Source organism: Chrysoperla carnea, chromosome X (genome assembly GCF_905475395.1).
Source record: "Chrysoperla carnea chromosome X, inChrCarn1.1, whole genome shotgun sequence".
Classification (NCBI taxonomy): Eukaryota; Metazoa; Arthropoda; class Insecta; order Neuroptera; family Chrysopidae; genus Chrysoperla; species Chrysoperla carnea.
This window is the reverse complement of record NC_058342.1, coordinates 34,923,268-34,936,094: the sequence shown is the minus strand read 5'-3', so window position 1 is coordinate 34,936,094 and position 12,827 is coordinate 34,923,268. Positions and strand designations below refer to the sequence as shown.

At 34.3% G+C, this 12,827-nt stretch overlaps 1 protein-coding gene across 1 annotated transcript; it reads right to left on the bottom strand.

Moving 5' to 3' along the window:
- Positions 1-1,463: 1,463 nt before the first annotated feature.
- LOC123302578 (endoribonuclease Dcr-1) lies at positions 1,464-11,131 on the bottom strand. Its single transcript, XM_044885558.1, has 8 exons — positions 10,892-11,131; positions 8,937-9,279; positions 8,240-8,415; positions 7,931-8,166; positions 6,914-7,522; positions 2,605-6,725; positions 2,290-2,531; positions 1,464-1,712 (listed from the first exon to the last, which is right to left on the bottom strand). Exons 1-8 carry the CDS (start codon positions 11,065-11,067, stop codon positions 1,541-1,543), a joined length of 6,075 nt encoding a protein of 2,024 aa, XP_044741493.1. The 5' UTR covers positions 11,068-11,131; the 3' UTR covers positions 1,464-1,540.
- Between the last annotated feature and the right edge of the window lie 1,696 nt (positions 11,132-12,827).

Genomic DNA, 12,827 nt, shown 5'->3' with positions numbered 1-12,827 from the left:
AAAAAAAAAATATTTGAACTAATCTAATCTGACTTAACAAATAATTGACAAATAAAAAAAAAAGTTTTCAGTACTGAGTACACTTAAATTATAATTAACTTAAAAATAATAATTAAATACACTCCTTTTTTTTGTAATTAATTACTTTACGGTGAACACTTGAAGTGGTTAACGAAAATATATATTATTTTAAAGGGGGGGTTTTATCTACTTTATCAGGTCAAAATAAAAATTTTTATTTAATCTTTATTTATAAAATATCTATCTTTAAATTAATGCAAGAATGTTCGAAAACATTTCGACACTTTCGCACAAAAATTTAATTTTGAAAAAACGAAAATTACCCGTGGACGTGGCATAAAAATGGATTTAAATTTTACATTTTCAAATTTCACGTGTTATTGGACTTTAACGCTAAGATGTCAGCGCCACGAGTATCAAAATATAAACCATTCTCGTAACAATCAGCTGATTATTTCAAAGATTAAAGAGAGAGAAGATAAAATATGCTTCTTTTTTTTTGGGCTTTGTAAAGTAGATTCTCTCCCCTTTAAAACTGATAAAAAATACGTTTTGACTAAATATAGAAATTTGGTACTAAATATATTTTTATTTAAAAAAAGAAAGTTGTATAATAATGCTATTTTCCTAAATTCTATGCTGTCACATACCTTAAATATTTTGAACAACAAATGGCTTCTGGGTTGCGCTCAAAACATTAATTTAAAAAAATATTATATTCGAAATAAACTCTAAAAACTTTTACCCTTTTTATTTTCGGGATATTCAGGGAAACAAGACTCAAAAGTATGACTTAATACAGTGATTATTCAGTTTGGGTACCGGACCACTCAGGCGTTAAAAAGAATGAAGCAGAGGAAATGTATGTGATTTTTTAGAGTTTATTTCTAGAACGCACCCTAAATTAATATAACTTCACAATGGAATGAAAATACTGCTTAGTAGCTTAAATTGTGTTTTAATTCCTAATAGGAAGCGTTAATACTTCCATGCATCAGCAAAAACAAATTGCACTGTCTCTAAAATTTAAAAACCCAAATCAAAAGGGTGCATTCATTATTTTGAAAAATTGATAATGACCACAAACTTTTGATTTATTTCTGCGCAGATGCATAAAAGTACAAAAAAATAATAATAATAATAGAAAAAAAAAATGAAATAAGAGGGTTCCCTTGGCAAAATATTTTTTGTGGGAAAGGGACACCACCCCATCACAGAATCAAGTACATAAAATTATATAGTTTTTTTTTTAAAAAAACCTTTTAGACCAAGCACGTATTTTTCACTTTGATAAGTACGTGGTCTAAAATGGAAAAAGAAAATCTTATTAAATCTTAAAAATATCATAAACTTATTTTAAAATCAAAAACTTTTTTTTGGGAGTGGATAAATTTTCTCTTGAAAGCTTTCTCACTCCCGTTTTTTTTTTTTTTTTTGGGAGTGGATAAATTCCCAATGGAATTCAAATGCATTCCCAATGGTTTTTCCTTATATATTTTTGATAAATAACACAATTAAACTAAGTCTTTTTGACCAAAAGACCATACTTAAGTCGTAACTGCTTTAAAGCACATTTTGCAGCTGTACATTTGGCAATACGATAATTTCGACCAATACCTTTGTAAATACCTTTACCAAATACCTCAACACTGACGCGTACTCGACGACCGTCTGCTAATTTTTCTGGTTTTCTATAAGACAAACAAAAATAAATTTTAGGCTTTTGGAGTAAAATTGTAATATATAAAATGTAGCCCTGGAAATGTAGTCCCGTGGCAGTAAAACTGCACTTACATGGATTTCGAAATTTCGCATATGAATCAATGCTATTTAACGATATGTACAATATGGACTAGGTGTTCCAGAGTTTATCCTGGCAGATATTTTGGTTAAGTTTTGAGCTGTCACACCGAGATATTTCCAAAGTAGAGCTCAGGTTAGGTTAGGCTAGGTTAGCTCATCTTTTCTGTCACTGCCCAGCTCTTTTCATGAGGAGATGGACTTAAACTCCTGCTGTTTTTAAGCCAACCCATTTACGGTATCACAACGGACCCTATGGTCTAAGTGTTTCCCACCCCAGGACAGCCACTCTAACCTAACCTAATGATGAATCAGGTCCTCAGAGTTTTATTCTAGAAACTCACATCTGTTCATCATTTTCCCTGGCCAAAATACTAAAATTACCCTGCTATTTACTTTTTCGACCTTTTACCCAAATTCAATAAATATCACTTTTAACTGGGAATAATGATGAAAAAAAGAACATACCCAAATTTCGCTGTTTCTGGTTCCAATTCTAATAACTCTCGTATCGGTGATTTCGGTACATGCGTACTGAACAATTCAATTTCAGCATGCATCATTCGATAGTAAACTCGCCATACTGCATCCAAGGACATACCCGAATCCAAAAATATAGCACCTGCGACAGATTCGAATACATCACCAAGTGCTTTAGGCACTTCAACATCTTCAGCTTCTTCACATTCATCTTCTTCAATTAAATAATACTGCGAAAAAAAAACAAACAGTTTGAGTATATTAAATACAGGATGTTCCAGTGAAAACTATATCGTAAATTACCTCTTCACTGATCAAATGTCCATTACTTTCTTGAATCCGTACAAATCGATCAATAATGTCATGCAATCCAGGTGATAAATAGCGAAAATATTTATGGAATCCATAACGTACCGCTAACGACGCAAATATTGTATTATTGACTAACGCAGAACGTAAATCAGTCAAAGCTCCTGGAGAATGTTGACGAGAATCTTCATACAAATGTCTTGTAATTAAATAATCCAAAACCGCATCACCTAGAAACTCTAATCGTTGATAACAATCCGTTAATTGATTAGGAAAGTATGACGCATGCGTCAATGATTGAAGCAAATAACTTCGATCCCGAAATTTATAATTAATTGCACGTTCAAATGCTTCATAACCATCGAGTAATCGATCTAACTCTTGTTCTGGATTATCCACATATCGTAGCAACGGTGATTTTGGTAACTTTAGTTCACCATAAACCGTTTGGCGATATGTTTGATTATCTTGTAGAACCGGTTCGAAACTACCCGCAGGTCTTGTTATATATTCCGACAAATCAAGATATGATCCTTCTTGTATCGGTAACACCCGAATTCCAAGCCATGCCATGAATATCAACGCTCCACGTGGACCACACTCAATTAAATACGCTCCAATTAACGCTTCCACACAATCCGCGATACTTTTATCCGGTATACTTTGTTGTGTTAGCAAATTGTATGGTATAATACAGGGTGTATGATGTTGAGGTAATACGGAAAACATTTCTGCGAAATGTTCCCCTTGTTCTCGGACCATTTTACAAAATTCATCCCGACTAATATTCTGATCGGACATGCCGTGCCAATGTATTGCTGGAATTTTCGCATCAATTAATGCTTGCTCCAATTCTCGAGGGACATAGTAGCAAGGGGGTAACCAATTATCATGTGGTTCGAATTTTGTCGCAATCATACTCTCGCCAAATGATTTACGACGTCCCAAACGATATAGATTTAAATTGCTCACTTGTTTCGAACGCAAATGACTCAATTTACCTTCGTGGACATTTTCGTAAGTGCAATATAAATATGTCGTAATTGCGTATTTTAAAAATGAATCTCCAATTGTTTCTAAGCGTTCCAAGTTAATACCATCATTAGCATTTGACATGGTTAACGCTTGAAGAATAACGCTAGGACTTGGGCCAGGATGAGAATTTAATTCTGGCTGTTCATCGAATTTAAATTTTAACTCCAGATCGGGTTTTTCGAAATAATTATCAACTTTTGAACAACAATAGTGAGTCGCTTCCTCGACAAACACGTTATTTTCTAGCGATGGCACTTGAATTAAGTCTGGGTCATTTTCGTCGAAATCTTGTATTTGAGGAAAATCGTGTTTATGTAACTTGGAAAATGATTTTTCGATAACAATATCGGTATTCTTTTCGATTAGAATTCCATTCGATACAATTAAATTTTTATGTTCAGATACAGCGGATTGGAAACGATCTAAATAGGAATCAAGTTCCAAATTTTTGTGGACTTGTTCGCTGTTCCAAGTATCAACTACTGTTGACACAGGTCCTGTCAATTTTGCTAGTTCGTTATCTTCGTCGTCGGTTTCATCATCGTCAATAGCTTCCGCCGTATTTTCACCTTTGAATTCGATTCGAAGTAATCCAGTTTGATAATCATCCGCGGTATCTTCTAGTGATAGCGAATTTTCTGAATCTGAATCAAATTCATCACTGTACGAATTATTCGTATATAACATACTCGTTGGGGAACCATATCGTACTCCCGGTTTCGCTACAATTCGATTTTCGAAATCTTCATCGAATTCATCGTCTTCACCACTCGATCCGGATCCAAAATCCGTTATTGATTTACAATTATCCGCCATTTCATTCGACCAGGTACCTATTTCCATCCACTCTTTTCGTTTTGGTTTTTCTACGGGTAATTCCTCCGAAGTTTCTTTAACTTCCTCCTTTGGGTTTTCGATTACTTCTGGCTCAGCTTCTTCGGGATCGGGTGGTGTTACTCCTTCGATGACATTTTCCTGTTCTTTCTTTTCTAACAACGCCTGTTTCGCTTCATTTGATTTCTTAAGCACAGCAGCTAAACTCCATCCAAAATCTAATTGAGGCCATGTGAAATTTTTATCTAACTCAGTTTTACCCAACTTTAAATCGCGAGCTAACTGTATACGAATTTGATCAGCTAGAAGTAACGCGTTAATTCGGTACAAAATGCATGGTAAGCATACAGCTTTACGCCATAACGACGCGGGAAATGGATGCACCGTACATAATTCTGGTACCAAAATTTGTTTATGCTCCAAATTTTCGCGTTTTGCTCGTTTAGTTTCTTCACTGCTCGTTGGTAACGCAACACCTTTACGATTCACATATCGTGGAGTTAGAAAATTTAATCGAGCCGAAGTATGATCCACATCGAGTAATGGTTGTTTACAATTTTGGATTTCAATATTATACTTTTCATAATAATATTCCTCGAAAGTCGAATAATCAGCTCCAGGAAACGTCGATTTCGGACTTAGTTGGTAACAAATTTCTGCAACGTAAAAATATTGCGGTTGATCTTGATTTCGATACCAAGGCATAACGACCGCATCCTGATATTTGGAAGCATGGAATTTAAAATTTTTACGATCCTCTTCCGGAATAATATTTGGTTTTAAATTCTTATTTTCGTAAATACGATCCAAAAAATTCCAATCAACCAACACTTCCTCATCTTTATACTTGTACGTGGGTACAATAAAGTATGAATTTTCTGACGCATCTGGATCGTAAACCATTAAATATTTTTGTAAGCGAAGAACACTCGTAAACATGTAATTTAGAAAGTCGCAAATTTTCTTCAATTGTTCCTCATTTAGGATTACTTTTGTTTTTGAGAGCTCCAATTCCACGTTCACTTCCCCAGAGCGAGTAAAAATTGGGAAGGAGCAAATCTTTGGAATTTGTTTAAGCGTAAGTATACCAAATCCTTGTGGTGAATCCTCTGGCGGATAGATTTTCCGTCCTCTTGTGTTCTGTTCTTCAGGTAAAGGACAAGTTAAAATCATTTTAATATGATATAAATACGCAGGTGTACCAACTGTCGGTTTACAGTGAATTAATGTTTCCGCAATACGTTTAGTGTAATATTGACGACGCTTAGTTGTTCCAGGACGTAGTTCAGAACTATCTTTTGCCAATTGTTCATCATCGGTATCCAATGGAAAATTATCCCAGTCGGGTTCAGATGCTCGAAAACCTTCTTTTCCAATGGGCATTAAATTATCATCCAATTCTCCAGCTTCATGTAACGCTTTGCAAGCCCTTAACGCAGCAATACGTCTTGCTAAAACTCGCGTCTTCATTGGCGGACCAAGTATTGTCTGCTTGAGGGGTGAATTTATCGGTAAACGTAATGAACACTGATAAGTGGTATCAATATCATTTGGATTTATTGGATAAATATTCCATATTGGTGTTAACCTCGTGAAAGTATCACTAGGAAGCCGTGCGCAATATCGATTTAATAACGAAATCGCTGTGCAAAGATTAACAAATGCCTCAGAATTTTTCGGACGATAATGTGCAACCTTATTTACAAATTGATCTGCCTCGATTTCCTCGCTTTGGGGAGGCTCTTTATTGGCACATTTACGCAGTAATATATTCTCAATTTCGTAATATTCAGCTAAATCTTGTACGAAAGCATTTCGAGCATCTTCGTCGATGACGAACACATGATATGCACCAGAAGCTCGAGCTCGACCTTTACAATGAACGTAGCTTCGATATGATTTTGGTTTATCGAAGTGTACAATTACGTTACAACGTGGTACGTCGATACCTTCTTCGAGGATTGAAGTTGACACCAGTAAATTACATTCATGCATACGAAATTTTTTCAGTACTTCCTCTTGGTTTCGATGTTCAATTTCTAATTCACGAGTATCAGCTGTCTCACCGAATTTATCGACAGTGTATTGTACGGATATGTAATTTAATTCGGGATCATGTCGACTTAATTCGCACAGCAAGTAAAATAGAATTCGTGCTGTGATACGCTCGTGTACAAATATTATACCACATAATGCATCTGGATTGATGTTTGCATGATGTGGGGGACGTCTTGGACCTCGTCCACCTAACAAAATACAAATAAAAAAATTATGGTAATATGTGCGACAAAATTTGGAAGGTTATAAAACCAATTTCCTCACGTTTTGGTAAGAACATCTCAAAATTCCAATTAATTTGAACTAAAGGGTGTTATTAGAAATGCCCGAAAGAAACGGGAAAAAAAATATGCTCTTGAAAATTTAATATACAAACCTTTACGAGTGTTTCGACTACCGCGTGGTTCAAATTGTTGTACCACAACATTTTTATCAAATACATTTTTATCACAGACCACAGCATTCGCCATAATATCACAGTTTTTATAGGGACTATCAATTTTAGTTTCACTATTATCACTATTTTCAACAATTTCGACGGTCTCTTCCAATTTTTCAGTATCATTTTCACCATTTTTAATAATCTTCGTAGGGGATGATGGTATTTCAGACGGTGGTGTTTCAGAAGGTGGTATTTCTGGCGATGGTATTTCAGACGTTGGTATTTCAGGCGATGGTACTTCAGTAACATCGTCAGTAGTTGGTGTAGATGTGTCATCATCTTTTTTGGCGGTTGATGGCGGTGTTTCTGGTTTAAATTGATGAAATAATTCAATTAACCGTAACACTTTCGGTGTTGAGAATAACCGAACACGTTCTAATTCGGTGTATGGTTCAAATGAATCGTCGCATGCGCAACGAATTTGTAACAGAACCGACGATGCCATACATAAGAGTAGAAAATGACGTTCGTATGGTGTACGAATTTTTAACTTTTCTGTACGCATGAGCAATACTAATGCTGCTCTATCTGCAGCCCAAGGACCTAAAAACATAAATCCATAAATATTAAAATAAAATTCAAATGCTTTCGACTTCCAAAAATTATTATTCTTTTTTTAAAAGCATGTCGAGTTTATGGGCCTAGAATTAAGGAGACGATTCCTCTTGGAAAATACATGATGGTTTTTTTAATAAATCTTCAGAGGTGTCTAGAATGGAGCTCATTTCCACTTTTCTTAGATCCGCTGAGAATTCGAGAACTGTCTAGCACTGAATAACGTAGTGCAATCTAATTCACGAACCGAGTCATACTGGAAAAGGGGGAACAAAGATATTGATTCGCTAGCTTGGGAAGTGCCGTCCTAAACATTCCTATCACCAAAATACTCCGTAATTTATCGAATCAAAGAATGGTTTGGAACAGAACCCTAAAAAATTGAATAAAACATACCTAAAGTATCTAATGCATACAAAAAATCGTTAAATATTGTCTGGGGTTCTTCTTTTGGATCAGGTATCCGTTGTAATTCTTCTTGAAACTCTTCATCGTACATCTCAAATGGATCGTAGCGATGATCGTTTAGGAACTGTTGTGCTTTAAATACGTGACCACGTAATAATTCGGATAAATCGCACGATATTGGTCGACCACATTCGATAATCATTTCATGTGGTTTATGCGAATATCTAAACAAATATAAAAAAATTGAATCAGCGTAAAGCGAATGCGAAGCGGATTTTATAGAATCCGTTAAAATACCTGAGTAACGTGACAATATCACTTGCAGTTTCTGCTGTGGAATGTATAGTACGCTCAAGTTGCTCTAACGCAGCCTCCAATGTCGACAAAGTACCACCCGCCTCAAATAATGAGCTTGTTAAACCTAAAATACGTGGTCGATTCTGTTTCTCCAACTGACCATAAATATTCATTACCTAAAAAAATAAAAAATATTAAGATTTAATTTTATTCATTATGTAATTTCTAAATCATATCTGTAATAAAAATGCCTATACATAAAAAGAAAGTAAATTATCACGTACTGCTGAATTCCGTACGGACTATGGTCCGTTTTGCCAAATATATGCTTAACGTATGTGATATTTGGATGATAAGTTGCGTACAACACTTAATTCACCAAGAAACGAAATGTAGGTTCTAATGGGCTAGTTTTTTTTGGTTTATAGAGTTTTTTTTATAATAATTTTGCATTTAGAGACGCCTTCCTTTAAGTAGTGTTTTATTGGTTTCATTCAAAATGTTATTGAACTGTGATTCGCTAAAGATATATTAATTTATTTTGTTAATTATCTCGCAAAGTAAGCCTCAGATCCAAAAGTGGAAGATAACTTTTTCCTTCGTCTTTATGAGCTTATTCTGCAGGATAACGATCTGCAGCCAATAATAGAACGCCCTGTATAGGGATAGGGATAGATAGTTAAGTGTGTGAACATACCTTTAAAAATAGTTGATCTTGTATAACAGAATGACACTCATCGATAATAATTAGATTGAATGAATCAAGATGAATATCATTTTGTGTTATTAATTTACTAAATACTAGAGGTGTTGTAACGATTACTTGTGCACTAATTATCACATCAACAACTTTATCGGTATTCCCATTACCATCACCAGAACCACTGTCACTGTCTTCGTCACCACTATTTTCCTCATTTTTATCCACCTTATCCACTGTTTTTAATTGTTTCACTTTTAAATCAGTCAGGTACCCTAAACATGCGGCCATTGCATCGATATTCTGTTCATTTGTAATATGCACCGTTTTCTTCGAATTGCTAAAATACATGGAAATTTAACGAACATTAAAATTGGGAAAATTAGTTCCAAGGTTCACCATTTTGGCTCAAATTGTTTTTTTAATACTCTCATAAAGTCAACGATTATAGCGTCTTGGGAATTTATAATATTAGCTTATATTAACTATCTTCAGTTGCTTTTTGACCTCGAATTCACGATCGGTGACCCCAAAAATCACCGAGAGATGATTTTCGAGGTGAAAATTTGAATTAAAAATTTTTTTGTCACTGTCACTTCTAAGTTTGGTTTTAATGAGGTTGCAACTATCTTCAGTAACTTTTTGACCTATAATTCACGATCAGTGACACCAAAAACCCCCGAGAAACGAGTTTCTAGGTAAAATTTTGAATTAAACATTTTTTTATCACTGTCACTTCTAGGGGTGGTTTAAATGGGGTTGCAACCGTCTTAAATTGCTTTTTGATCTCAAATTCATGATCAGCAACCCCAAAAACCCACGAGAGACGATTTTCAAAGTTTATCGAGGTGAAATTTTGGATTAAAAATTTTATCACTGTCACTTCTAAAAGTGCACTGTCACTTCTAAAGAAAAATATCATTGTCACGTTTATGGGTACGTTTAATGGAGTTGCAACCATCTTCAGTTGCTTTTTGATCTCAAATTCATGATGAGTGACCCCAAAAACCCCAGAAAAACAATTTTCTAGGTAAAATTTTGAATTAAACATTTTTTTATCACTGTCACTTCTAAAGGTGCTTTAAATGGGGCTGCAACCATCTTCAGTTGCTTTTTGACCTCAAATTCATGATCAGTGACCCCAAAAACCCTAAAAGACGATTTTCTAGATAAAATTTCGAATTAAATTTTTTTAAATCACTGTCACTTTTAGGGATGGTTTGAATGGGGTTGCAATCATCTTCATTTGCTTTTTGACCTCGAATTCATGATCGACGACCCCAAAAACCTCTAATAGACTATTTTCAAAAATTTTCGAGGTGAAATTTTGAATTAAATATTTTTTTATCTCTGTCAATTCTAGGAGTGGGTTTAATGGGGTTGTAACCATCTTTAGTTGCTCTTTGACCTCGGATTCATAACCAGCGACCACAAAAACCCCCAGGAAGCCATTTCCAAAGTGAAATTTTGAATTTTTTTTTCACTGTTACTCTTTGAAGTGCTTTAGAAGTGGAAAAACTATTTATATGTTCCCATTTTATATAATAACGTAAAAGCTAGTGGGAAAGCATGTTCCTGAAGGTCTAACGAACACGTACAACAAAGAATTTTTGAAATCGGAACGATGGAACAGTTTTCCACATTTTCCGGCTTATTAAATGTACTATAAATGATGAAAATAATTTGAGCTGCACTAAAATTTCTGAGAGTATATTTGAAAATAACATGTCACGCAAACATGACATGTTATTTTCGTTACAACAAACAAAAATTAAAATTTTGTAAAATATACATAAATAACAAAAAGGAATCGAAGCAAATTTATAAATAAAATCGTCATATTTGTAATCTAGGACAATGAAATCCGGTTTGCCCGGGTGAACATGAGTTCCCATAGTAACTAAAATGTACGAGCCCTGTAAAAACAAAAAAATATATCAAAAAGAACTTACTGTCGCACATCTTTAGATAGCTCCTGTATAAGTTTAATTGAAATAAATGCCTTGGTAGGTGCTGAGCCCAAACAAATAATGATGTTTCGTTTTTTGGCTGCATCCAACAACTCAACTTGATACTCCCTAGGTGTAAAACACGTTGTATAAACATTATCGATTACTTGATTTGCCATTTATGATTTTAAAATCAAAACAATTTTTTTTTAATAAATGTGATTAAAAAATTAACAGCACTTTTTTTTGGTAACACCACATTGTTGAAATTTTTTATTTTAATATTTTTTAAATACCATGTTTTACCCAAACAAATGTTAAATTTAAGTTTAATTTAGTTTGTAAATAGTTTTTATTTATTTAAATTTTGTGTACAGAAAATATAATTTTTATTTTTTTATTTTTATTATTTTTTGTTTGTTAAAATATATTTTTTATAACGTTTTTTCTTTGACTAAAAACTTTGTGTTTATAGTTTACTTTTAATAGAAATTTTTAGGTTATGTATAATTGTGTCTATGACTCTCGCTTATTCCAGAGAATATATCGGTAAAGTAGTCTGTTAATTCTAAGCAGCAGAGTTATCAGATATTCAGGTGATTCCCAAAAAAAATTGTTTCGTTTGATCTTATTTAAAGCTTGAATATATAGAGTGATACAAGTCATAATAGTAGGACTTCATCAAATGGTAGATAACGTTAAAATAATGAGAATATCTCAACATTTATAGCCGGGGAAGCGTCCATTTCTAGATACAAAGAATTGAAATTTTAGATATTATTGTGAATGTTGCCAAGACGCCTGCTTAGAAATATTAGAAATTTGACACAAAATCCCCTTGGATCATCTTTTTTATAATTAATAATTTGCTTTGTATAATTTGCTATGACTTGTGGAGTGGAGCACAAGTCACAGTACTTTACTATGACTTGTGGAGTGGAGCACAAGTCACAGTATTTTACTATGACTTGTGGAGTGGAGCACAAGTTACAGTATTTTACTATGACTTGTGGAGTGGAGCACAAGTCACAGTACTTTACTATGACTTGTGGAGTGGAGCACAAGTCACAGTATTTTACTATGACTTGTGGAGTGGAGTACAAGTCACAGTATTTTACTATGACTTGTGGAGTGGAGCACAAGTCACAGTACTTTACTATGACTTGTGGAGTGGAGCACAAGTCACAGTATTTTACTATGACTTGTGGAGTGGAGCACAAGTCACAGTACTTTACTATGACTTGTGCAGTGGAGCACAAGTCACAGTAGTTTACTTCCTAGTAGACATAGGGCTAGTTCGACCACATAGGTACTAACTTTCCCACCAACTAACTTCGGTATGTTACATTTCTGTAGAATACGCTTTCCCGTCTGTAAAATGTATACCGTGGACGAGAGTATACCGCACACGGTATGTTACATTTCTGTAAAATACGCTTTCCCATCTGTATAATGTATACCGTGGACGAGACTATACCGCACACGGTATAAGGGCTCGACGGTATAAAGAGTATACCGTGAAAAAGTATACCGTGCACGGTATAAGGGCCCCACGGTATAAAAGGGCAAAAATAATTTCATACCGCGTCTAAATAGACCGTATACGGTATACCGTGGACGGTCTAGACCGTAGACGGTATTGTGCGGATAGCCACTTCGGATAATATATACCAAAGAAATTTTGTCAATCATTTCTGAGAATAAAAAGATATTATGTTTAGCTTTTTGAAGAAGGTTCTACTTCAAGCTGCCTTTGATGTGAAAGAAGGGCAAATAAACAAACTTACTTTCAAAATAATAATACTAGTATAGATATGATTGATAGAATGGTCCTTATAGAGATCCAGACACATTTAGTAAAGGCGTATGTGTATAAAATGTAATTCTGGTGCACTCTGATGATAAAATTTGTAAACTGGTGTTAAAAATGACAGCTAAC

Bases quoted from the DNA above. Each gene is read 5' to 3' on its own strand.
- LOC123302578 (XM_044885558.1), bottom strand. From the start codon at position 11,067: ATGGCAAATCAAGTAATCGATAATGTTTATACAACGTGTTTTACACCT. The intron at 8,167-8,239 runs GTATTTTAACGG...ATATTTGTTTAG, and splicing joins GATATTGTCACGTTACTCAG to ATATTCGCATAAACCACATG. The intron at 2,532-2,604 runs GTAATTTACGAT...TTTTTTTCGCAG, and splicing joins GACATTTGATCAGTGAAGAG to TATTATTTAATTGAAGAAGA.